The sequence below is a fragment of the Ranitomeya variabilis genome, chromosome 2 (assembly GCF_051348905.1).
Source record: "Ranitomeya variabilis isolate aRanVar5 chromosome 2, aRanVar5.hap1, whole genome shotgun sequence".
Taxonomy (NCBI): domain Eukaryota; kingdom Metazoa; phylum Chordata; class Amphibia; order Anura; family Dendrobatidae; genus Ranitomeya; species Ranitomeya variabilis.
This window is the reverse complement of record NC_135233.1, coordinates 690,884,695-690,911,003: the sequence shown is the minus strand read 5'-3', so window position 1 is coordinate 690,911,003 and position 26,309 is coordinate 690,884,695. Positions and strand designations below refer to the sequence as shown.

General features: G+C 41.5%; 1 protein-coding gene across 3 annotated transcripts in view; it reads left to right on the top strand.

Moving 5' to 3' along the window:
- Nucleotides 1-26,309, top strand: part of LAMA2 (laminin subunit alpha 2) — a 1,287,603-nt gene that overhangs the window by 232,221 nt on the left and 1,029,073 nt on the right. For all 3 annotated transcript variants that reach the window (XM_077289387.1, XM_077289386.1, XM_077289385.1), the window contains exon 3: nt 7,208-7,320. In XM_077289387.1, the coding sequence (XP_077145502.1) occupies nt 7,208-7,320 (113 nt within the window). The remainder of the gene's footprint in view (nt 1-7,207; nt 7,321-26,309) is intronic.

Genomic DNA, 26,309 nt, shown 5'->3' with positions numbered 1-26,309 from the left:
ATGTAAATAACAACTCCTGGAGACCGATGAGCATTGTTTAGTGAGGAAACTGATATAATTGGTTGAAGACTATGCATATATTCACACACTACAGGTTAATTGTAGATATTTATGAGTGCCCATTCATTTTAACGAGCCTTGCAGAAATCTATGGACATGCTGTAAAAAAAACCCGACTGCAAGGAATGTATGAACTGAAGTCGTGAAATTGCACTGCTATACATTAGACTTATTAACTTAAGAATTTTGGTTTAATTCAAAGGTAACTTCTTTTTTAGCTACAAACAAAATGTTACAAACATACATACACAAAAGTGAATTAGTAAACTGAACTGGGACTAAAACAGTAGTGGAGGACACATGCATCCAAACTTCTCTAACTTAGACCACGCTCTCACTTAAAAGTCAGTATTTTACATCAGTATTTTTAACCCCTTCATGACCTTGGGATTTTCCGCTTTTCCGTGTTCGTTTTATGCTCCCCTTCTTCCCAGAGCCATAACTTTTTTTATTTTTCCGTCAATATGGCCATGTGAGGGCTTATTTTTTGCAAAACAAGTTGTATATTTGATCGACATCATTGGTTTTACCATGTCGTGTACTAGAAAATGGGGAAAAAATTCCAAGTGCGGTGAAATTGCAATAAAAGTGCAATCCCACACTTGTTTTTTGATTGGCTTTTTTACTAGGTTCACTAAATGCTAAAACTGACCTTCCATTATGATTCTCCGGGTCATTACGAGTTCATAGACACCAAACATGTCTAGGTTCTCTTTTATCTACGTGGTGAAAAAAATTCCAAACTTTGCTAAAAAAAAAAATTGCGCCATTTCCGATACCTGTAGCGTCTCAATTTTTCATAATCTGGTGTCGGGTGAGGGCTTATTTTTTGCAAGCTGAGCTGGGGTTTTTAATCATAGAATTTGGTGCAGATACGTTCTTTTGATCGCCCGTTATTGCATTTTAATGCAATGTCGCGGCGACCAAAAAAAGTAATTCTGGCGATCAGGTTAATCCTTCTTTTTCATTTATAGATCGGGCGATTCTGAAAGTGATGATACAAATATGTGTAGGTTTGATTTTTTTTATTGATTAATTTTGAATGGGGTGAATGGGGGGTGATTTAAACTTTTATATATTTTTTATTTTTTTCACATTTTTTTTTAACTTTTTTTTACTTTTGCCATGCTTCAATAGCCTCCATGTGAGGCTAGAAGCTGGCACAACGCGATCGGCTCTGCTACATAGCAGCGATCATCAGATCGCAGGGGGGCGCTCACAGCTAGCCAGCATCAGTAACCATAGAGGTCTCAAGGACCTCTATGGTTACTCGGCAGAAGCATCATTGACTCCCGATCATGTGATGGGGTCGGCGATGAGCTCATTTCCGTCCGCCCGGCCGGAAGCGCCAGTTAAATGCCACTGTCAGCGTTTGACAGCGGCATTTAACTAGTTAATAGCTGCGGGTGAATCACGATTTCACCCGCAGCTATTGCGGGCACATATCAGCTGTTCAAAACAGCTGACATGTCCTGGCTTTGATGTGGGCTCAACGCCGGAGCCCTGCATCAAAGCGCGGTATCTGACCTCGGACGTACTATCCCGTCCGAGGTCAGAAAAAGCTTAAGCCAAAACCAGGAATGCAACAAACAGAGGAAAAGTATAATGGATGTATCAAGAGAAAAAGGGATTACCTATAAACAAGCACATCTGCATGATAACACACATAATTTTATAAAGTACAAAAAATAACAATAAAAAAGTAAAAAAGAGAATCCTCTCAAATGTATGAGTCTATCGAGAAATGCCACAATGATGAAGGGGGACACTGTGATGACCATGTGATCTCCAATAAAATAATATTCAAAAAATATCACAATGAATATAAGCATAAATGACTTTCACATGCAAAAAAGCAATGAGTCAATATATAAATCAAGAACAGGTCCACGGTCCCTCAATATTGAATGCTGTAAGGAATATAATACAAACGCATATGGTGTTGCCAGACAACATCTACTCTCTATAAGATACAGAGGACATTAAGTTAGTCCAACGTATAAAAGTATTTTAACAATACAGAGGATATGCAATAAATCCAATGTATAAAAATACCAGTACAGGCAAAGCACACAATAATGCAACCAGAAATCCCATACTTAACTCTTTAGTGACAGAGCCAATTTTGACTTAATAAAACAGGCCAAATTTTTAAAATCTGACCAGTGTCACTTTATGTGGTAATAACTCTGGAACGCTTCAATGGACCCCACTGATTCTGAGATGTTTTCTTGTGACATATTGTACTTTATAATACTTGTAACATTTATTAGATAAGAATTGCATTTATTTGTGAAAATATTGGAAAATGTAAAACATTTCACAATTTTCAAAATTTTAATTCTTATGCCCTTAAATCAGAAAGTCATGTCACACAAAATAATTAATAAATAGAATCTCCCACACGTCTGCTGTACATGTGCATCATATTTGAAAGATTTTTTTTTTTTATTAGGAAATTAGAAGGGTTAAAAGTTCATAAGCAATTTCTAATTTTTCCAACAAATTTTCAAAACCATTTTTTTTAGAGACCACCTCACATTTGAAGTGACTTTGAGGGGTCTATATGACAGAAAATACCTAAAAGTGACACCACTATAAAAATTGCACCCCCCAAGGTGCTCAAAACCACATTCATGAAGTTTATTAACCCTTCTTGTACGTCACAAGAACTAAAGCAATGTGGAAGGAAAAAATTTGCATTTAACTATTTACACAAAATTTTACTTTGGCTCCAAATTTGTTATTTTCACAAGGGTAACAGGAGAAAATGGATCCCAAAACTGTTGTGCAATTTCTTCTGAGCACGCTGATATCCATTTGTGGTGGAATACTACTATTTGGGCACACGGCAGGTCTCGGAAAGGAAGGAGCGCCATTTGACATTTTGAACTCAAAAATGGCTGGAATTGAGAGCAGATGCCATGTTGCAGTTGGAGAGCCCCTGATGTGCCTAAACAGTGGGAACCCCACACAAGTGACCCAATTTTGGAAACTAGACCCCTTCAGGAATATACCTATATGTGTGGTGAGCACCTTGAACCCCCAGATGCCTCATAAAAGTTTATAATGTATAGCTGTGAATATAAAAAAAATCTAATTTTACCCACAAAAATGTACTTTTAGCCCCAAATTTTTTATTTGCCTTGCGGGCACTGCAGGGTTTTAAACCTTTACGGAGTAATGTGTTACCAGTGGTTTTCTTGTTAACTGTTGTCCCAGATGCCTAGAGATCTATTTTCTTACTATTGCACCAACAGTTGTCTCCTTCTCACCCAGCGTCTTCCTTATGGTTTTGTAGTCCATTCCATCTTTGTGCTGGTCTACGATCTTGTCCCTGACATCCTTATAAAGCTCTTTGGTCTTACTCATGTTGCAGAGGTTAGAGTCTGATTGAGTCTGTGGACAGGAGTCTTTTATAAAGGTGACTATGTAAGACAGCTGTCTTTAATGCAGGTAACGAGTAGATTAGGAGCATCTAACTGGTCTGTAGGAGCCAGAACTCTTAATGGTTGGTAGGGAATCAAATACTTATTTCTCACTGCAAAATGCCGCTGGACAGCACAATAACACTGTTAACCTGCAGATTAACCCCATATCTGCAGGTTGACAGCGTTACTCCTGGTGACAGGTTCCCTTTAAGCATGGGATTTCTGGTAGCATTATAGTGTGCTTTGCTAGTATCTTTATACATTGGATTTATTGCATATTCTCTGTATTGTTAAAACATTTTTATACATTGGACTAACTTCATGTCCTCTATATCTTATAGACAGTAGATGCTGTCCTCACAGCATTCAATATTAAGGAACTGTGGCCCTGTTCTTGATTTATATATTGACTCATTGTCTTTGTGCATGTGATAGTCATTTATGCTTATATTCATTGTGATATCATTTGGATATTATATTATTGGAGATCATATGATCATCACACTGTACCCTTCATCCTTGTAGTGTTTCTTCATAGACTCATATATTTGTGGGGATTCTGTTTTTTAATTGTTTTTATTGCTATCTGGTGTTTTTGTACTTAAAAAAATGTGTTTCATCCTGCAGGTGTGCTTGTCTATAGGTAATCCCTTTTTCTCTTCATACATGTTCTGTTTTGATTACTGATGTAGAACTCGCTTTTGGCATAGTAGCTGTGAGTCTCATTATTTGCTGAAAAGTATAATAGAAACCTGTCACCACTTCTGCATTTATAACCCACTCCTGGTTTTGGCTGACAAATTCTGAGGTAAAAAACTGACCAAATACTGCTAGTGTGAACGTGGCCTTACACCTTACACTGCACGTTTGATTTTTGCCTCTGTTCGGTATTTCAGTTCTTGAACACATAGAAGCTATTGTAGCGTTACATAAACAAATAAAATGGTAAGCTATTATGGGGAATGAACGCAAGCCCATGCCAAGAATTAATGAAGGATATGTTTCAAACCACATTAACTTCTCAGTATTGTCCTTATGGAAGAAATAATTTCCACTTCATTTCAAACGCCATTAATTTATCAGTGCCTCAAATTAATTAGGATTAAGTGTTCATAATAGAGATTAACGTTAATTGTTGATTCATCTCCATTATTCATTTCTAATGCAACAGTATAATCCATTTGACCCAAGAAGATTAGAATAAAAATTGCAATGAATTTATATTTTTCATGATTTTTCCAATTTCTCTTTTTCAGTTTTTAATGCATGATATTTAGGTCTTTCTATACATGAGCATTTAGTCCCTTTACCGCCCCAGTGGAAGCAATAATGCACCAATAAAGCATTACTGTAAGCCTAAATACATTTGGTGCCACATAAAAGCATATAGAAGGTAAACGATGACTCCTGGTGCCCTAAGTCTCCATTGTTCTGCCACAGTTCAGGTTTATTTATATGGGTTTGTTGTGTGCATGTGGCTATGATGATAAATTTGATAAAGGGTGAGATATTTACATTTTAATAGTGATAGCAATGTATAAGCTATTCATTAATTTTGCCTTGAACTAGAGTTTGGAACCTCTATTTTTTCCACTTATGGCAATAAGAGGCCACATATCTTACTATAATAGGCAGTAGTATAATGTAAAGGTGATAGGTACACCATACAGTTGCATGTAAAAGTTTGGGTATTCCTGGTCAAAATTACTGCTACTGTGAACAGTTAAGCAAGTTGAAGATGAAATGACTTCTAAAAGGCCTAAAGATTACATATTTTCCTTTATATTTTAGGCAAAATATATATTGTCATTATTTACATTTTAAAAATAACAAAAAGAATAATGGGCAGATGTTAAAGTTTGGGCACACTTGGAGATTTGTCCCACAAAGTAGGAGAAGGCTATAAGAAGACAGCAAAGCATTTTCAAGTTGTCCTTTCCTCAGTTTGAAATGGCAGTTAACAGGAACAGCAAAATTGCAGCAAAAACGGCTTGTAAGAGTGCTAGAGAGTTAAATCAGAACCCCCGCTTGACTGCAAAAGACGTTCAGAAAGATTTAGCAGACTCTGCAGTTGTGGAACATTGTTCTACTGTTCAGAGACACCTGCACAAATTTAACCTTCATGGAAGAGTCATCAGAAGAAAACCTCTCCTGCATCATCACCATAAAATTTAGTGTCAGAAGTATGCGAAAAAAAAATCTAAACAAGACAGATGCATTTTGGTAACAAGTCCTGTGGACCAAAGATGTTAAAATAGAACTCTTTGGCCAGAGTGACCAATGTTATGTGTGGAAAAAAAAGGGCACAGAATTTTAAGAAAAGCACATCTCACCAACCATTAAGCATGGGGGTGGATCAATCATTCTTTGGGGTTGTGTTGCAGCTGATGGCACTGGGAACATATCACAGGTAGAGGGAAGAATGGATTCAATGAAATTTCATGAAATTCTTAATACTAAGATAACACCATCTGTAAAAAAGCTGGAGTTGAAAAGATAACTTCTACAAATGGAAAATGATCCTAAGCACAAGTCAAAATCCACAATAGAAAACCTGAAAAGGCGCAAGCTGAAGGTTTTACAATGGCCCTCACAGTCCCCTGATCTGGACATCATTGAAAATTTGTGGCTAGACATCAAAATAGCAGTGCCAGCAAGATGACCAAGGAATCTCACAGAGCTGGGAGAATTTTCCAACAAAGAATTAATGAAAATCCCTCAAACAAAAATTGGAAGACTCTTGTCTGGCAACAAAAAGTGGTTGCAAGCTGTGATAGTTTCAAAAGGGGGTGCAACTAGGTACTAACCTTGCAGGGTGCTCAATCTTTTGCATTGAACCATTTTCCTTTTTGTAATTTTTAAAATGTATAAGATGAAAATATATATTCTTTTCTGCCTAAAATACAAAAGAAATATGTCATCTTTAACTATAGGCCTTTTAGAGATCATTTAATCTTCTGCTTGCTTTACTGTTCACAATAGCAATAATTTTGACCAGGGGTGCCCAAACTTTTACATGCTATTGTAGAAGACATTTTTCCAGAATATTAGCACTCTACATAAAGCATACATAATTAACTGGTGGATTAAGAACTATTCATCAAATCAATGTGTCCAGTATTACTCTGTCAATGACAAAATCAAAATACTTGCTGGTAAAAAAAAGTGCCACAGGGTCAAAAATAGAAAATAATAACTTCATTTTTCTATAAGTTTCAGACAACAAATTGCCCAGTTTAAAAAATATCTACTTTAATTATTTTAGACAAGTACAAAAAGGTTTGAAGAAGATTTTATAATTCTTCATGTTTCAATGACGTAATGTTTGCTTAGAAAAATATTTTTCACAGAAAAGGTATTTTGACACAATCCACTTAATAAAAAAATAAAAACGCACTTTATTTCCTGTTCACGGTAAAATGTCACACTGTGAGAGAAGTGGAACGTTAATATTCAGTCTATACAACGGGCTGTTACGATTAAGACCACTGTACAGTCGAAATACGCCAACGTTCCACTTGTCTCACAATGTGACATTTTACTATGAAAATTGAATAAAGTAATTTTTTTTTTATCTTAAGCCAATTGTATTAAAAAAAACTTGGGGGGATTGCTGGAGCTGGCACGTTGACTGTGGCTTTCAATTTATGCGATAAGTCTCACTCAATTTCTGGTTCTCGTGCATTACATAAAATAGTTTTTTACTTTTTTTATAGTACACTATCCCATAGCTCATGCTATCAATGGTAAAAAGTCCTGGTGGCAAAGTCCAAGCATCAAGAATGGGGTGGAATACCACTATGTGACAATAACCTTAGATCTCCAGCAGGTAAGCTGCTAACAATCATCGTTACTGTATAGTTTGAAAATGATTTAATGATTAAAACTGTCCCTTGCTATAAAAACTGTTTTTTTTTTCTAAGAAATGTTCTGTTCCTCAATTACTTTGGAGCTAACCCTGTATACACTGAAGCACTGAAGAATGCACCCAATTAAACCTGCATAACCCGGTTTCATGTGTGCCAGCCCAAGAATGACTGTATAATACGGATGTTTGAAGCTGGCCTAAGACATTCAATTTTAATATACCAATTTAGGAAACTTTTGGATGTTACAAATAACAATTATGGCAATATCTACTCCCCGTGCATCACCGATGGCCATTCAGGCTGCATTATTGGTAACGCTGCTGCTATCACTGATTGGTAATGTTGGCCGTACAACATGTAATAGCTGTGGCTACTGATCTGACAATTGATTGTTTAAAATCCCACTAGGGAAACAATGCCGTATCACTGGGAAAAAGAGAAGAGCTTTGGATATTTTGCTATTTCATACATTTTACAGCTACTTTAAAGCTGTGGCCTTTACTGTTGCTGATTTGGGGCATGTGCTGGCTGTAAGAATGGAGCTATTGAAAGTCAGCCTTGGATATGCTTTAAAGGGCAAGATTGTGCACAGTAACCTACACACAGTGTCAGGTCGGCGCCGTTATACTGATTATATGATACCTTTGTTTATGAAATCCGCCTTGTGTTATCTTTATTTTCAGTTTTCAGTTAATGATATGCTCATGCTCCGGGGATGTCTGTGGGGGAGGTCTTCATATGGTGCTCTAATTAGGTATTCATAATGCAGCCTGCTGACAGGTGATTGATCCCTCACTGACCTGCCCCCTAGTTTACATAATGAATATTATTTATATATAAAACAAAAATCATCTTCAGCAGGCTGCGCTGCAGCATGATCACATGTAAAATGTGCATATAATTCTTTTATTTCATGCTATAAATAAATTCATTAAAAAAAAAATCTGTCTCAAAATGGTGCCAGCTGCGCCTGTACAGTAGCAGCTATGGACAATCAAATAGATGCTACTGTGCAAGTGTCGGCATTGTTATCTTCCTTCTTGCCTTCTCAAAAATGGTGCCATCAGCATCTGCACAGTAGCCTCTATCGGATCAGTAATAAATGCTACTGCACCAGCGTGGCCAGCGCCATCTAACTGGAAGCAATTTTTTTTCTCTAGCAAGATGGCGCCGCTGGCGATTGCACAGTAGCATTTATCTGATTCCAGATAGCTGCTACAGGTGTGGCTGATGCGATTTTCAGAGATTCATTTATTTTTTATTACCGAATATACTCGAGTATAAGCCGAGATTTTCAGCCCACTTTTTGGGGCTGAAAGTAACCCTCTCGGCAAGTCATATGCAGGGGTCTGCAGGGGAGGGGGAGCGGAGCTGTGTAATAATATTCACCTGCTCCTGGCACGGTCCCTGCACGTCTTTTCCCCGGCGCCAGCAGCTTCTTCCTGTAGTGAGCAGTCACATGGTACCGCTCATTACAGTAATGAATATGGACACCACTCCACTCCCATAGGGGTGGAGCCGCATATTCATTACTGTAATGAGTGGTACCATGTGACTGCTCACTACAGGAAGAAGCTGCTGGCGCTGGGGAAAAGACGTGCAGGGACCACGCCAGGAGCAGGTGAGTATAACTCAGTGCATAATATTCACCTGCTCCCCGTTCCACATGTCTTCCGCATCCTGTACAGTGATGCTCAGGTCAGAGGGCGTGATGACGTGATTAGTGCACGCCGCCCTCTGCCTGAACCTCAGTGCAGAGGACAGAAAGACAGATCGGCGGTCGGCGGTGGAACGTGAAGCAGGTGAATATAGCAAGTGCCAGGGGCCTGAGAGGTGAGTATGTGATTTTTTTATTTTTTTAATCGCAGCACCAGTATATGGGGCAAATATCTGTATGGAGCATCTTATGGGGCCATGTGCAGCATTATATGGGGCAATTATCTGTATGGAGCATCTTATGGGGCCATGTGCAGCATTATATGGAGCAATTATCTGTATGGAGCATCTTATTGGGCCATGTGCAGCATTATATGGGGTAAATATCTGTATGGAGCATCTTATGGGGCCATGTGCAGCGTTATATGGGGCAATTATCTGTATGGAGCATCTTATGGGGCCATGTGTAGCGTTATATGGGGCAAATATCTGTATGGAGCATCTCATGGGGCCATAATCAGCATTTGTGCAGCATTATATGGGGCAATTATCTGTATGGAGCATCTTATGTGGCCATGTGCAGCATTTTATGGAACAAATATCTGTATGGAGCATCTCATGTGGCCATAATCAGCATTTGTGCAGCATTATATGGGGCAATTATCTGTATGGAGCATCTTATCGGGCCATGTGCAGCATTATATGGAACAAATATCTGTATGGAGCATCTTATGGGGCCATGTGCAGCATTATATGGAGCAATTATCTGTATGGAGCATCTTATGGGGCCATGTGCAGCATTATATGGGGAAAATATCTGTATGGAGCATCTTATGGGGATATGTGCAGCATTATATGGGGAAAATATCTGTATGGGGCCATGTGCAGCATTATATGGGGCAAGTATCTCTGGAGCATCTTATGGGACCATAATCCACATTTATGGAGCATCTTATGGGGCCATAATCAGCATTTGTGCAGCATTATATGGGGAATATTTTAATATGGAGCATCTTATGGAGCCCATCATAAACTGTATGGAGCAATTTATGGGGCTCCTGATTCAATATGGACATTCAAAAACACTTAACCTACTGATGTCTCAATTAATTTTACTTTTATTGGTATCTATTTTTATTTTTGAAATTTACCAGTAGCTGCTGGATTTCCCACCCTAGGCTTATACTCGAGTCATTAAGTTTTCCCAGTTTTTTGTGGCAAAATTAGGGGGGTCGGCTTATACTCGGGTCGGCTTATACTCGAGTATATACGGTAATTTATTTATACAATCAAATGAAAGGATTAAATGCATATTTTACATGCGATCATGTTGCAGCGCAGGCACTGTCGCCAGCGCCTGAATTCTGATAGTGATTTTTTTTAATATATATAATATTCATGATGTAAACCAGAGGGCAGGTCAGTGAGGGGTCAGTCAGAAGCCATACAGATGAATATCTAATCAGAGCACCACATGAAGCCCCCTCCACAGGACACCCAGGAGCACGAGCATATCATTAACTCAAAACTGAAAATAAAGATTAAACAACAACCACAAGACGGATTTCATCAACCAAGGTATCAGATTATTCAGTATAACGGTGCCGACCTGGCACTGTGTGTAGGCTACTGAGCCCAATCCTGCTGACAGGTTCCCTTTAACTATTATTTACATCACACACTGAAAACATGATAACTGAGTTCTTTTTGCATATATTAGGTTTACTGTTTTATTCATCATGTATGTGGAGGACTACATGGTAGCAGGTTTACTTTAGGGATCTCTAGTAATCTAGTGATAAAACAGAGATTTTATTAAACCAACAGGAAGCAGTCCAGTAAGTGAATCACAAGTTTTTTACTCCCTCATGTGATAGTGCAGCTCTTCTAAAAAAAAATGGTGTAAGTAGGCAAATGAGCTTTCATGAAGAATTGTGGATTTCTGAAATTTCTCTTTGTCAGACTAAATAAATATAAGGTGGGAGCCATCATAAGTAAAAATTAGCTATAGCAATGGAAAAGAATGGAAATATCCATATATGTATTTCAACAAAAGCAGTCAAATCTACATAACATAAAAAGTAATGACGCATAATGGTAAACAACAAATTACATACAAAACAACCTCAATCTGATTTTTACCAAGAAGGGTTTTACTTTGTCATTTGTTTGACCTATAGTGTAGCAGAAAAACACTATTTAGTTTGCAGAATGATTCAGCTCTTGTCTTGGTGCACAATATGCTGTATAAGGGTAGAATGCCTTTTAGTGACCATCTTTTTGCCATATTGAAGCCTTATAGTTTTTTTTAATTTCACTATGTCCTGACATTTTTGTGCCCTGACGTCTTTCAAACAACCCATAATTGCATGCAGTTATACAATGTGGCTCTCATTATGAAGCAGTCCTTAGACATGGTTTACTACATGTAAGAAAATTGTGTTTGTTTGTTTTCTCTTTGGAAAGATAGTAGTACCACCACCAATAGTGTAACATTATAATAATTGGAAACTTCTAAATACTGGAGATTGCAGAGCAACATTATTTCTTTTTCATCTATCATAGTCCCTCAAACACTCCAGGCCTATTGTCTTTGCATAACAGAAACGAGGAATAAAAGATCATTTTGCAAGTGAATTCTTAGGACATAGCTTAGAATATTCAACTAGCTGTTAATGCAGAATCTTGGCATCAATCTTCAGAATGTGAAGAGTTTCAAGAATGTGTTGTAGCGAACAATATTTTCCTTTGTTTTCTTCTTATCCTTTGTAGATTTGCGTAAAAAAAAGAGTTTTCTATTTAGAAATGCATCGGATGACATTTAAAATGTTTTTGCAAAGTGATCTGACAATGAGCTAAAAGCATTTTGTATGTATTTTATATAATATAATATTTTATATATAATATCTTTAATATGTTTACTTTATCGTACTTTCTATGTAGTTCTCTAACTTCATATAGGCACATTTTGCATCAGTTGGCTGTCTTTACTGGCATAATCAGGCGTGTTGCGACCGGGTCCATGGTCAATCTACATCAGCAGAAACAACCTCAACTGGATGTGCATCCTCGGACGTGACTGGTGGCACATAGCAGTGACGTCATGCGCTCCCATCGCTAGCAAGCTGAAGACAGCAGCCAGCTTCAAAAGAGACCCAGGATAAGGGACATACAGTATATACCAGGATGGGGAATATTTATACCAGGAAGGGGCCCAGGGTAAGGTACATACAGGGTAAGGTACATATTTTCAGTATGTGGGATATATCTACCAGATTGGGGGATATGTATACCAGGATGGGGCCCAAGATCAGGTACATATATTCCATAATGAAGGACATATATATCTCACAAAATTAAAGGGAACACTCAAATACCACATCCTAGATATCACTAAATTTAAAATTCCAGTTGAATATCTTTATCCATTATATTGAAATACGTTGAGAATAATGAAACATAGGAATTGTGCTCAGTAGTGTGTGTGGCCTCCATGTGCCTTTATGTCCTCCATACAATGCCTGAGCATTCTTCTGATGAGGCGGCGGATGTTCTCCTGAGGGATCTTATCCCAGACCTAGATTAAAGTATCAGTCAACTCCTGGATAATCTGTGGTGCAATGTGGCATTAGTGGATCTAACAAGACTTAATGTTCCAGATGTGCTCTGTTGGATTCAGGTCTGCGGAACAGGCTGACCAGTCCATAGCATCAATGCCTTCATCATGCAGGAACTGCTGACACATTTCAGCCACATAAGGCCTAGCATTGTCATGCATCAGAAGGAACCCAGGGCCTACTGCACCAGCATGTGGTCTCACAATGGGTCTGATGATCTCATCCCGGTACCTAATGGTGGTCAGGGTACATCTGGCAAGCACATGGAGGGCTGTGTGGCCCTCCAAAGAAATGTTTTCCACACCATTACTGACCCACTGCCAAAGGGTCATGCTGGATGATGTTGCAAGCAGCAGAACATTCTCCATGGCATCTCAAGACTCTATCATGTCTGTCACATGTGCTCAGTGAGAAGATGCATTCATCCAATGTTGAATCTGCCAATCTTGGTATTCTTTGGCAAATGCCAATCGCTCTGCATGTGTTGGCCTGTAACCACAACACCCACTTGTGAATGCATGTTAGCGCCTGCGGGAGGTCATTTTGCAGGGCTCTGGCACTGCTCCTCCTGTTAACCCTTGCACAAAGGAGGTGTAGCGGTCCTGCTGTTGTTAGCTTCCACATCTTCTGGTATTTGATCCATGGTCTAGACACTGTGCTGACAGATGCAGCTACCGTTTTTTCAACAGCTCATATTGAAGTGCCATCCTGGATGAGATGCACTCACTGGGAAACATCTATGGGTTGTAGACACTGCCTCATTCTACTGGAGGGGTGAGAGCAATGACACAATACAAAAGTGACTAAAACAGCAGCCAATAAGGATGAGAACAGAGAAATGGTCTGCGGTCACCCTCTGCAGAACCATTACTTTGTAAGGGTTGTCTTGCTAATTGCCTATCATTTCTACCTGTTGTCTGTTTCATTGTCAAGGATTTGTCAGAGGCTGCAGACCATCGCTTTGCATCTGACTGCAGAAGGTCTCAGCAGTTTGCTTTGCAGACTTCATCCTGGTCCTTCTGACTCTAGGACCCAGTGGCAACCTTACCCTGGCTCTAGTTGACAAACCTGGACCAGGGTGTTTATAATTACCAGCTGCTGGGAGTTGCTGGTGATATTTCGATTACCATTTCCCCATTGAGGCTTGGAGCTATAGCAGTCGGCTATCTTCCTCTTTGTTGTTTGGAGGACATCTGTGTTTCTCTCTGAGTCAACTCGAGTGTTCCCCTTGTTTGTGTATCCCATCTGTCTTTAGTTATAGCGGTGATCGGCCAGCGGTTACCCCGTTCTTTCCTAAGCAGGGCTTACTGTTATGGTCAGGCAGGGATTAGGTATCCTGCTTGGCGATAGGGGCAGAACATATATAGGGATGCTTAGGGCAGACAGGGTGATGTTAGATCTGCCTAGGGGTCTCCACTCCCTGCTTCCCTAGTATTTAGCTCCTTTCTCCTTATCCCTTTGTGTTGCACCTAGTCATTCCTACACTGTGCGTGACATCCATTTGCACAACAGCAGGAGAAATTGACTCACAATCAGTGTTGCTTCATAACTGGACAGGTTGATCTCACAGAAGTGTAACTGACTTGGAGTTACATTGTGTTGTTTAAGTGTTTCCATTACTTTTCTGAACAGTACATGTATATGTGTGTATGTATATATATGTATATATATATATATATATATATATATATATATATATATATATATATACATATATATACACCACGACAGGAAGGGGTCCAAATAAATCATGCATCGGGACCCAACAAATTCTAGTTTGGTCACTGGGTATAATCCACTATTCTATTACTCTAGTATCCTCATCCACTCTGCAGTATTGAACCTCACATTAAATACTCACAAAATTATTGTTGTACCTAATTAGCAAAATATAGTTATAAGGCCCTCTAATTTCAGTATAAGGGCGGATAAAACTGATTGGATGGATTTGAATTTACCTGCTCAATTTAATTCTCTCAATGCAACCTAAGAAAAAATGTACACAAAACTATTCTTCTACCTCCATAAACAGGCCAAATGATCACTGAAATCAAGTTAGCAGTCTGTTCTGCTTTCTTAAAGAAACAACATCAGTCTTTTATAAGTTTTTATATGCAAATACAAGTTCAAATACCAAAGAATACATAGAAGTTTTACATTGCAGGAAGTCAAGGGCCGACGGGTAAGAGGAGGTGGGGAATGTAGGGGAAGGGTTGTGATTGGCGTACTTCGGCCCTATACCTAGATTACCAGTAATTAAAATAAAGGAAATATACCTTCAGGAGGATGATAGCGACATTGGGAGGAATTTATTATGACCGGTAGAGTCTAGGAGGCCAATAAGAGTGGAATTATAGTGATGGGAAACAGCACAATTCTTATGTATGCTTTTGTCTGCAATGGCAAATCTGTCTCATTCATTATATTCTAGTAAACACACCCATGGACAAGAGATGTGATGCTTCCAAAAACACATTTAATGGGGAGTACAGAGATGCTATTCTCTTACGATAGTCAGGGGCAACGTCCAGTGGCTTAAATAGTAAAGTGTAGTATAAAAATGCTTTAATGCAAAATAGACAAATATAATAGTAAATAGAATTCATCAATTCAATCATACAATCTTGTCTAACTTGGTAAATGACTGCTCCCCCCTAAATCTAAAAAGGAGAGATGAATTAATCATAGTTCTCATTACTACTTTCTTGCAGTGTTTGCATGAGTTCTCTGTACCTGTTCTAGCAGCGGGTCACGGATATACTCCATTGCCATTCTGCAATCAGTGTTGCTGGATGAGCAAATATTGATGTATTGCCCATTACTCTGCTCAGGAACTGTTCAATTCTACTCATTGAGCTTCCCTGTGCCTTCACCGTTACTGAATCTGTCCCTTAGTAGTAATATTGCTAAACCTACATTTATAACTGTGGTCTTCTTGCTGTATGTTTATCTAGTTATTTGCTATTACTAGAGCATGGAAATGAAAGTGTTCATATTGATTTGGCCAAACATTCTTCTTGAGACTCATGCTACAGAACTAAATTATATGACTGTCGGAGAAAGAAGATAGCCAGCAAACTTTATTTTACAGGGAATATTAGAGCCACTGAAATGAGATATGGAGATGCAAGTGCAAAATGATAAAAAAAAAAAACCTGTACTTTAGAAAGTCTGCCTATCCGACCCAGGTAAGAAATTAACCTGGGCTGTGCATTAGGAAAATAGCTCTGCATTACGAGAGTAGAAGGCTTACCAAACAAGTCCACATGGCATTGTCCATAGTGCTCAATTGCGTATGAACTGCTTTTAGAGAAATTGCTCTCAACTAAAAGCTACAAAGGTTAGATTTAAATTACAGCAACATTTCAGGAAAACAAAGCTATTGCCTGGAAAGGACATGCAGAGGAGAAAGGATCATAGGAGGTGCAGCGCTTTTGGGAACAAAAAAGTGTTGAAAGCGCTCTTAAAGATAATACACAAGGTACATTTTCACAGCTGTTGTACATCCAAGAGTAGATTTCAGAATATGAGCGCCTTCTATTTTCAGTTTAGGAACACACATTTGAGCTTATGTGTTAGAGAATTGCGGTGTTATTATGCTGCAGCTGCATACAATTTTATGTTTATACCAGAAAACAGTGCAAGCCTTTCGAAATTAACAAGTGACAATAGCACATTGCCTAAATTGGTCATATAATTACTGCTTAACATTTTGCAAACTATGATCTTTGCTAGGTTTCTGAGTTCAGTTAAGTACTCAATTTTTTTTTTTTTTATGTAGCAGTACAGCACGGCAGATTATTCCTTTGTATATTTATATATAAAGTGTAGTGGCTGATATAGTGTAATGGTTAAGTGCACAGCCTACAACATGGGAGACCAGGGTTTAAATTTGGAAAAAAATATATATATATTTACCAAGGCTCCTAACACTACTGTATAATATCTACCTTAGGTGGCTGTTATAGTGTAGTGGTTAAGGCTGGTTTCACATTTGCATTTTTTGCCTCTGCGTTTTAGCGCAAAAAAAGCATGCGGTTTTTTTTCCTATATTTAACATTAAAAACGCATGGTTTTTTTTGTACGCGTTTGGCCACGTTTGATGACGCATGTGTCTTTTCTATGCTTGCGTTTGGTTGCAGGAATGCAACATGTAGTAATTTCTAGAGGCGTTTTGATGTCTATGTAAACGCATGCGTTTTTTAGCACATGCGTTTTGTTGCATTTTTGAACGCATGCGTTTTAATTAAGATAACCATGTCTAGACACTGATAAGCCACCCCCACCATCAAGGTGATAAAAGGGAGGGTGTGGACAGTTGCAGGTCACTTGTCACCAGACTCTGAAGCCGAAGACACCCTGACAGGCCACATCTTGGAGGAAAAGACTATGAACAATGTGAGTATATCGTAGCCAATGCCTTTATTTTTTATTTTCTGTCTCTACATGTCCTAATTTCTACCATTTTTTTCTTTCTACATGCATCAGAATGTCATCTTCGGATTTTTCGTCTGGTGAGGAGTTTCAGCCACGACCGTCGGAAGTGGAGCATGTCAGTGAGGTGAGTATTTGCCTCGTCAGATTGGTAAGTATTCACTGTCACATCAACACATGTGACAATTAGATTTTTCCTTTTTTTAGAGCTCTTCTACTGCGGCAGAGACAGGGATGGAGCAGTGGAGTCAAGGTCCGGTGGAAAGGCGGCAGCGGGTACGTATACAAGGCTGACTGTCCTCAGTGTAATATTCTTGAATCTTCCTTTCTTTCCACTCGTATTTCTAAACTTTTTCCTTCTGGAATCCTTTTGTATCTTGACTTTCCTATTCATGCCATTTCTCAGTATCTTTTTGTCTTTCTTTTCCTTATGTAATTGAGCAAACTTTAATGACTTTCTTTTTCTTTTAGGTTTCACAACGGGACCATAACCTAATAGACAATGACCTACTCATCACCCTGGTCCAGGAGCGAGTCCCATTGTGGGACAGCCGGGATCCACTGCACTCGAACAACACCACGATACGGCGGTTGTGGATTGAGGTGGCCCAAGCGATGTGGGATGGCTGGGACAACGCCACGACACGGGTCCGAAATGCATTTGCTAAGTATTGCACTGCAGTGTGAAGCAGCAGAGACCTTGGCCGTGCTCACTCAACTCTGTGTGATGAAAGAAACTCTACGGAGTTTCTCTCATCACACACAGTTGGATGAGCATGGCTAAAAGTCCATTTTCTGACCATAAGGGGTTTTTTTTAACAGTGGACAAAGTAAAAACACGTTGGCGTTCGATGAAGGACCGCTTCAACAAGGACCTGCGTGAAGAGAGTCGTGTTCCCAGTGGTTCAGGAGCAAGGATCAGACGATACAAATACCATTGAGTATTGGCATTTCTAAGACCGGTCCTTGCCCAGAGAACGTAAGTATTTATCACGTGCATTAGGTTGTGTTGTATTGCCATAATCTGTATTTTTAAATTCCACAGGATTTTGCGTCTGGTTAATTTTTGGTATTAATTTTCATTTTCCTTTTTTCACAGTACATACAGCACGACTGTCGGCCCAGGTTCTGGAGCGGTCCTTCATCTGACAGCCACGGACCCGTCCCAGCCATCCAGCAGCGCAGCAGCAGGTGGGCCTTCCACACTAACTGGAGACCAGGGAGCTGGTCCATCAGGTCTTCCCCTTTCGCAGTCCTCTTCCACTGCCCCCTTTTTTTTGGGCACATCCCGGCAGCGGCAGAGGGCTTCGGACAGGTCACTCATGCCTGAGTTTTTGCACTTGAGCTCGATTTTACACGAAGCAATCAAGGCTTTAGGTGACCGAATGGATGTTTCACATAACCTTTTGAATGCCCGTATCCAGGAGGTCACCAAAAGCCTTGATCAAGTGAAAGCCAACCTCCAGAGGCCAGCTCATCATTTTTTTAACCAAATTGAGCAGAACATGTCGGAAAACCTTACTCCTGACCTCCAGCTGAGTGTCATGCAGGCCTGCAATGCTGCTTATGTGCAGGCTATGCAGCAGAGTCAGTATTTCCAGCAGACAGTGGCGGCATATCCAACTGTGCCTTCACTGTCACGATTAACCTCAATGCTGACCTCTGCTGCATACCACTTCACGGCCACCTCTATTCCTTCCACACGCGGACTCCACTACAGCACCAGCACCATGACGAGTGCAGTTGGACATCCCACCGCCACCACCCTGACAACCGCTGCTCCTGCTTGGACCTCCTCCACTGACACCACGATGCAGCAGGACCCTGGCATGGCTTTCCGGACCGCCCCCACCACGATGTAGCAGGACCCTGGCATGGCTTTCCGGACCGCCCCCACCATGATGCAGCAGGACCCTGGCATGGCTTTCCGGACCGCCCCACCACGATGCAGCAGGAACCTGGCATGGCTTTCCGGACTGCCCCCACCACGATGCAGCAGGACCCCGGCATGGCTTTCTGGACCGCGCCCACTATGATGCAGCAGGACCCTGGCATGGCTTTCCAGACCACCCCCACCACAATGCAGCAGGACCCTGGCATGGCTTTCCGGACCGCGCCCACCATGATGCAGCAGGACCCTGGCATGGCTTTCCAGACCACCCCCACCACGATGCAGCAGGACCCTGGCATGGCTTTCCGGACCACCCCCACCACGAAGCAGCAGGACCCTGGCATAGCTATCTGGACCGCCCCCACCACGATGCAGCAGGACCCTGGCATGCCTTTACGTACCGCCCCCACCATGATGCAGCAGGGCCCTGGCATGCCTTTACGTACCGCCCCCACCACAATGCAGCAGGACCCTGGCATGGCCGTCCGATCGCCAATTGCTATGGACTGTGACACAGTGCAACCGGACCCTGACAGGTCACTCGCCACCACGCCACGGCATATGAGCCCACCAAGACGTCCCACAACCAAGCAAACCCAAAAAAAACCAGAAAAAAAAGAGGACTCTTTGCATTCCTCCCCCTTCACCTACCAATGTGTCTGTAATGTCAGTTTTGTCTCACCCTTCCAGTGCATCTCAAGCCTCTCATGTGTCAAGCCCCATTCCCGAACATCCAGACCCTTCTAGTTTCATTGCCCCTTCTCCTGCCACCTCTGCGTCGTCCACGGTTAGCCAGGCCTCAGTTCTTCACACCCCACGTTTACATCACTCTACCCCAAGCCGGCGCAGTAAAAAATAATTTTTTTAAGTTGTTAAATAAATAAAAAAAAGTTTGATTTGCCACAATTATGTTTGGTTTATTGTGTCTATGGCCGCCGGCAACACACACCGTGCGTCAAGAAACATCGCCAGTAGGGTTGAGCTAAACAGATCAGCAAATTTCAAAAGTCGCCGATTTTTGGCAAAGTCGGTTTTCGTGAAACCCGACCCGATACAGTAAACCATGTCATATCCCCCTTTTTTTTGCATATTCCACACTACTAATGTTAGTAGTGTGTATGTGCAAAATTTGGGCGCTGTAACTATTAAAATTGTAAAATTAAAGGGTTAAATTGCAGGAAAAATTGGCGTGGGCTCCCGCGCAATTTTCTCTGCCAGAGTAGTAAAGCCAGTGACTGAGGGCAGATATTAACAGCCAGGAGAGGGTCCATGGTTATTGGCCCCCCTGGCTAAAAACATCTGCCCCCAGCCACCCCAGAAAAGGCACATCTGTAAGATGCGCTAATTCTGCCACTTGGCCACTCTCTTCCCATTCCCCTGTAGCGGTGGGATATGGGGTAATGAAGGGTTAATGTCACCTTGCTATTGTAAGGTGACATTAAGCCAGATTAATAATGGAGAGGAGTCAATTATGACACCTATCCATTATTAATCCAATAGTACGAAATGGTTAATAAAACACACACACATTATTTAAAAGTATTTTAATGAAATAAAGACACAGGGTGTTGTAATATTTTATTATACTGGTAATCCACCTGAAGACCCTCGCTCTGTAACAAAGGAAAAATAATAAACCAACAATATACATACCTTCCGATGATCTGTCACGTCCCACGATGTAAATCCATCTGAAGGGGTTAAAATATTTTACAGGCAGGAGCTCTGCTAATGCAGCTGTGCTCGTGCCTGTCAAACCCCGGTGAATGAAGGTAATGTAGGTCAATGACCTGTAGTTTCCTTCATTCGCGGTGATGCGCCCCCTGCTGGATGTCCCTCGAACATGGGAAAATATTCAGAGAAGTTACCAGGCTCGAGGTCATATGAGGACATCCAGCAGAGGGCGCATCACCGCCATTATTAATCTGGCTTAATGTCACCTTACAATAGCAAGGTGACATTAACCCTTCATTACCCCATATCCCACCGCTACGCGGGAGTGGGAAGAGAGTGGCCAAGTGCCAGAACAGGTGCATCTTCCAGCTGTGCCTTTTCTGGGGTGGCTGGGGGCAAATGTTTGTAGCCAGGGGGGGCCAATAACCATGGACCCTCTCTAGGCTATTAATATCTGCCCTCAGTCACTGGCTTTACTACTCTGGCAGAGAAATTTGCGCGGGAGCCCACGCCAATTTTTTCCGCAATTTAACCCTTAAATTTAATAGCTACAGTGCCCAAATTTTGCACATACACATTACTAACATTAGTAGTGTGGAATATGCAAAAAAGGGGGATATGACATGGTTTACTGTATGTAAACCATGTCTCATATCATGTCGGGTTATGATATAAACATAATAACTAGCACCTCTGCCTTTATCACCCACTCCTGGTTTTTGAGTACAAAAAATGATATTAAATACATATCAAATACTGCCAGTTTTAGGACAACCTTGGTTTGGAGAGGAAAAAGATAGGAGAGATGGTCAACACAAACAAAACTAAAGTTTATTAATGAGAAATATTATTATCATTGAAGAAAATTACTGGTACAGATATAATTACAACAGGACATTTGCACAACATTGTCCTGCCATGACACACGTCCAATATCTGAATCAAAAAAGGCAGCAAATTGGTCCCGAATGTGATCAACGGCTGCAGTTGACCGCAGCGGGTGATGCTGGAAATCGGGCAGTGGGTGTGCAACTGGTTCATCCAGTTCAATGTTGGGTCGCTCCTTAGTCATTATGTAATTGTGGAGAACCACACAGGCTTTGACCACCTTGTCGACTGTTTCCACTTTTAGATTTATGGCTGATGCAAGAATGCGCCATTTAGCGACCAGAATGCCAAAGGTACACTCTACTGTTCTTCGGGCCCTGGTCAGTCTGTAGTTAAAGATCCTTCTAGTGTGGTTCAAGTCCCGACTAGAATAGGGCTTCAGTAGGTTTTCACACATCTGGAAGGCTTCATCCCCAACCATAACGAATGGCAGAGGTGGACCTTGAGTGTTGGGGAGAGGTTGTGGCGGGGGAAAATTGAAATTTTGGCCATACACACGCCGGCCCATATCTGAGTTCTTGAAAGTCTGGGAATCGTTGCCACGGCCAAAAGCTCCAATGTCCATGGTGATGAAGCGACATTCCACATCAGCTATTGCCATGAGCGCAACAGAAAAATATTTTTTATAGTTGAAGTACTCTGATCCTGTTCTGGCAGGTTTGATAATGCGGATGTGCTTTCCATCCACTGCTCCTAAACAGTTGGGGAAATCACACACACTCCAGAATTTTTCAGCTATTTCAAGCCACATGTCCGCGGTGGGTGTTGTGAATAGACTTTTTGGCTCCCTCTGGTGGTTACTAGTGATATGACTCTGGGATTTTCTTCCCTCAGTTTGCACCCACCTGGGTCGTTAGTCCAGGGGTGTTGCTATATAAACCTCATGGATCCTTAGTCCAGTGCCTGGCATCGTTGTAATCAGATCCTTTTTGTTTGCTCCTATCTGCTGGTCCTGGTTCGTGCAAAATTAAGCTAAGTCTTGCTTCTTTGTTTTTTCAGTTATTTGCTTGCTCTCATTTTTGTCCAGCTTGTACTAAATGTGATTCCTGACCTTGCTGGAAGCTCTAGGGGGCTGGTGTTCTCCCCCCGGGCCGTTAGACGGTTCGGGGGTTCTTGAATTTCCAGCGTGGATATTTTTGATAGGGTTTTTGCTGACCATATAAGTTATCTTACTATATTCTGCTATTAGCTAGTGGGCCTCTCTTTGCTAAATACCTAGCTCATTCTTACATTTGTCTTTTCCTCTTACCTCACCGTTATTATTTGTTGGGGGCTTGTATCCAACTTTTGGGGTCTTTTTCTCTGGAGGCAAGAAAGGTCTCTCTTTTCCCTTCTAGGGTTAGTTAGTTCTCCGGCTGGCGCGAGACGTCTAGAATCAACGTAGGCACGTTCCCCGGCTGCTGTTATTTGTGGTGCTAGGATTAGATATAAGGTCAGCCCAGTTACCACTGCCCTATGAGCTGGTTTTTGTGTTTGCAGACTTGGTAACTATTTCTGAGACCCCCTGCCATTGGGGTCATAACAGTATGCCAGGCCAACATTGAATGTTTAATGCATTGCAGAAGTGGGATTATAAGAAAGGAAATTCTGAGTTTTTTTTTTTTTTCCTCTCTTCCTCCCCTTTACCTTTGAGTGGCTTGTGCTTGCTGCAGACATGAATGTCCAGACCTTGATTACAAGTGTAGACCAGCTTGCTGCTCGTGTGCAGGGCATACAAGATTTTGTTACCAGTAGTCCTATGTCTGAACCTAAAATACCTATTCCTGAACTGTTCTCTGGAGACCGATTTAGGTTTAGGAATTTCAGGAATAATTGTAAATTGTTTCTTTCTCTGAGACCCCGTTCATCTGGAGATTAAGCTCAGCAAGTTAAAATTGTTATCTCTTTTTTACGGGGCGACCCTCAGGATTGGGCTTTCTCGCTAGCGCCAGGAGATCCGGCATTGGCAAATATTGATGCGTTTTTTCTGGCGCTCGGATTGCTTTACGAGGAACCCAATCTTGAAGTTCAGGCAGAAAGAGCCTTGCTGGCTATTTCTCAGGGCCAGGATGAAGCTGAAGTGTATTGCCAAAAATTTCGGAAATGGTCCGTGCTTACTCAGTGGAATGAGTGTGCTCTGGCCGCAAATTTCAGAAATGGCCTTTCTGAAGCCATAAAGAATGTGATGGTGGGTTTCCCCATTCCTACAAGTCTGAATGATTCCATGGCACTGGCTATTCAAATTGACCGGCGTTTGCGGGAGCGCAAAACCGCTAATCCTCTGGTGGTGTTGTCTGAACAAACACCTGATTTAATGCAATGTGATAGAATTCAGACTAGAAATGAGCGGAAAAATCATAGACGTCAGAATGGGTTGTGTTTTTACTGTGGTGATTCTACACATGTTATATCAGCATGCTCTAAATGCCTAACAAGGGTTGTTAGTCCTGTCGCCATTGGTAATTTGCAACCTAAATTTATTTTGTCTGTGACTTTAATTTGCTCATTGTCTTCTTACCCTGTTATGGCGTTTGTGGATTCAGGTGCTGCCCTGAGTCTTATGGATCTGTCATTTGCCAAGCGCTGTGGTTTTGTTCTTGAACCGTTGGTAAATCCTATTCCTCTTAGAGGTATTGATGCTACGCCATTGGCGGAAAATAATCCGCAGTTTTGGACGCAGGTAACCATGTGCATGACTCCTGAACATCGGGAGGTGATTCGTTTTCTTGTTCTGCATAAAATGCATGATTTGGTTGTTTTGGGTCTGCCATGGTTACAGACCCACAATCCAGTCTTGGATTAGAAGGCAATGTCTGTGTCAAGTTGGGGTTGTCAGGGAATTCATGCTGATTCCCCGCCGGTGTCTATTGCTTCCTCTACTCCTTCGGAAGTTCCTGAGTATTTGTCTGATTATCAGGATGTATTCAGCGAGTCCAGATCCAGTGCTCTGCCTCCTCATAGGGACTGTGACTGCGCCATAGATATGATTCCAGGTAGTAAATTTCCTAAGGGTAGATTATTTAATCTGTCTGTACCTAAGAATGCCGCAATGCGTTCGTATATCAAGGAGTCCCTGGAGAAGGGGCATATCTGTCCATCCTCTTCCCCTCTTGGTGCGGGATTCTTTTTTGTGGCCAAGAAGGACGGATCTTTGAGACCTTGTATTGACTATCGTCTTCTGAATAAAATCACTGTTAAATTTCAGTATCCTTTGCCTCTGTTGTCGGACTTGTTCGCCCGGATTAGTGCCAAGTGGTTCACCAAGATAGATCTACGCGGTGCGTACAATCTTGTGCGCATTAAGCAAGGAGATGAATGGAAGACTGCATTTAATACACCCGAAGGTCATTTTGAGTACTTGGTGATGCCTTTTGGGCTCTCTAATGCTCCCTCAGTGTTTCAGTCCTTTATGCATGACATTTTCCGGAAGTATCTGGATAAATTTATGATTGTTTATCTGGATGATATTCTGGTTATCTCTGAAGATTGGGACTCACATGTGGAGCAGGTCAGGATGGTGTTTCAGGTTTTGCGTGAGAACACGTTGTTTGTTAAGGGCTCAAAGTGTCTCTTTGGAGTACAGAAGGTTCCCTTTTTGGGGTTTATTTTTTCCCCTTCTGCTGTGGAGATGGACCCAGTCAAGGTCCGAGCTATTCATGATTGGACTCAACCCACGTCAGTTAAGAGTCTTCAGAAGTTCTTGGGTTTTGCTAACTTCTACCGTCGTTTTATCGCTAATTTTTCTAGCGTTGTTAAACCTTTGACGGATATGACCAAGAAAGGTTCTGATGTTGCTAACTGGGCTCCTGCAGCCGTGGAGGCGTTCCAAGAGTTGAAGCGCCGGTTTACTTCAGCACCTGTTTTGTGCCAGCCTGATGTCTCACTTCCCTTTCAGGTCGAAGTGGATGCTTCGGAGATTGGGGCAGGGTCCGTGTTGTCTCAGAGAGGCCCTGGTTGCTCGGTAATGAGACCATGTGCCTTCTTTTCTAGGAAGTTTTCGCCTGCTGAGCGGAATTATGATGTTGGCAATCGGGAGTTGCTGGCCATGAAGTGGGCATTTGAGGAGTGGCGTCATTGGCTCGAAGGTGCTAAGCATCGTGTGGTGGTCTTGACTGATCACAAAAATTTGATGTATCTCGAGTCTGCTAAACGCCTGAATCCTAGACAGGCCCGCTGGTCATTATTTTTCTCCCGTTTTGACTTTGTGGTCTCGTATTTACCAGGTTCAAAGAATGTGAAGGCTGATGCTCTTTCAAGGAGCTTTGTGCCTGACTCCTGGAGTCGCAGAACCTGTTGGTATTCTTAAAGAGGGAGTTATCTTGTCAGCCATTTCTCCTGATTTGCGACGCGTGTTGCAGAGATTTCAGGCTGGTAGACCTGACTCTTGTCCACCTGACAGACTGTTTGTTCCTGATAAGTGGACCAGCAGAGTCATTTCCGAGGTTCATTCCTCGGTGTTGGCAGGTCATCCGGGAATTTTTGGCACCAGAGATCTGGTGGCTAGGTCCTTTTGGTAGCCTTCCTTGTCACGGGATTTGCGGTCATTTGTGCAGTCCTGTGGGACTTGTGCTCGAGCTAAGCCTTGCTGTTCTCGTGCCAGCGGGTTGCTCTTGCCCTTGCCTGTCCCGAAGAGGCCTTGGACACACATTTCCATGGATTTCATTTCTGATCTCCCGGTGTCTCAGGGCATGTCTGTCATCTGGGTGGTATGTGATCGCTTTTCTAAAATGGTCCATTTGGTGCCTTTGCCTAAGCTGCCTTCCTCTTCCGATCTGGTTCCTGTGTTCTTTCAGAATGTGGTTCGTTTACA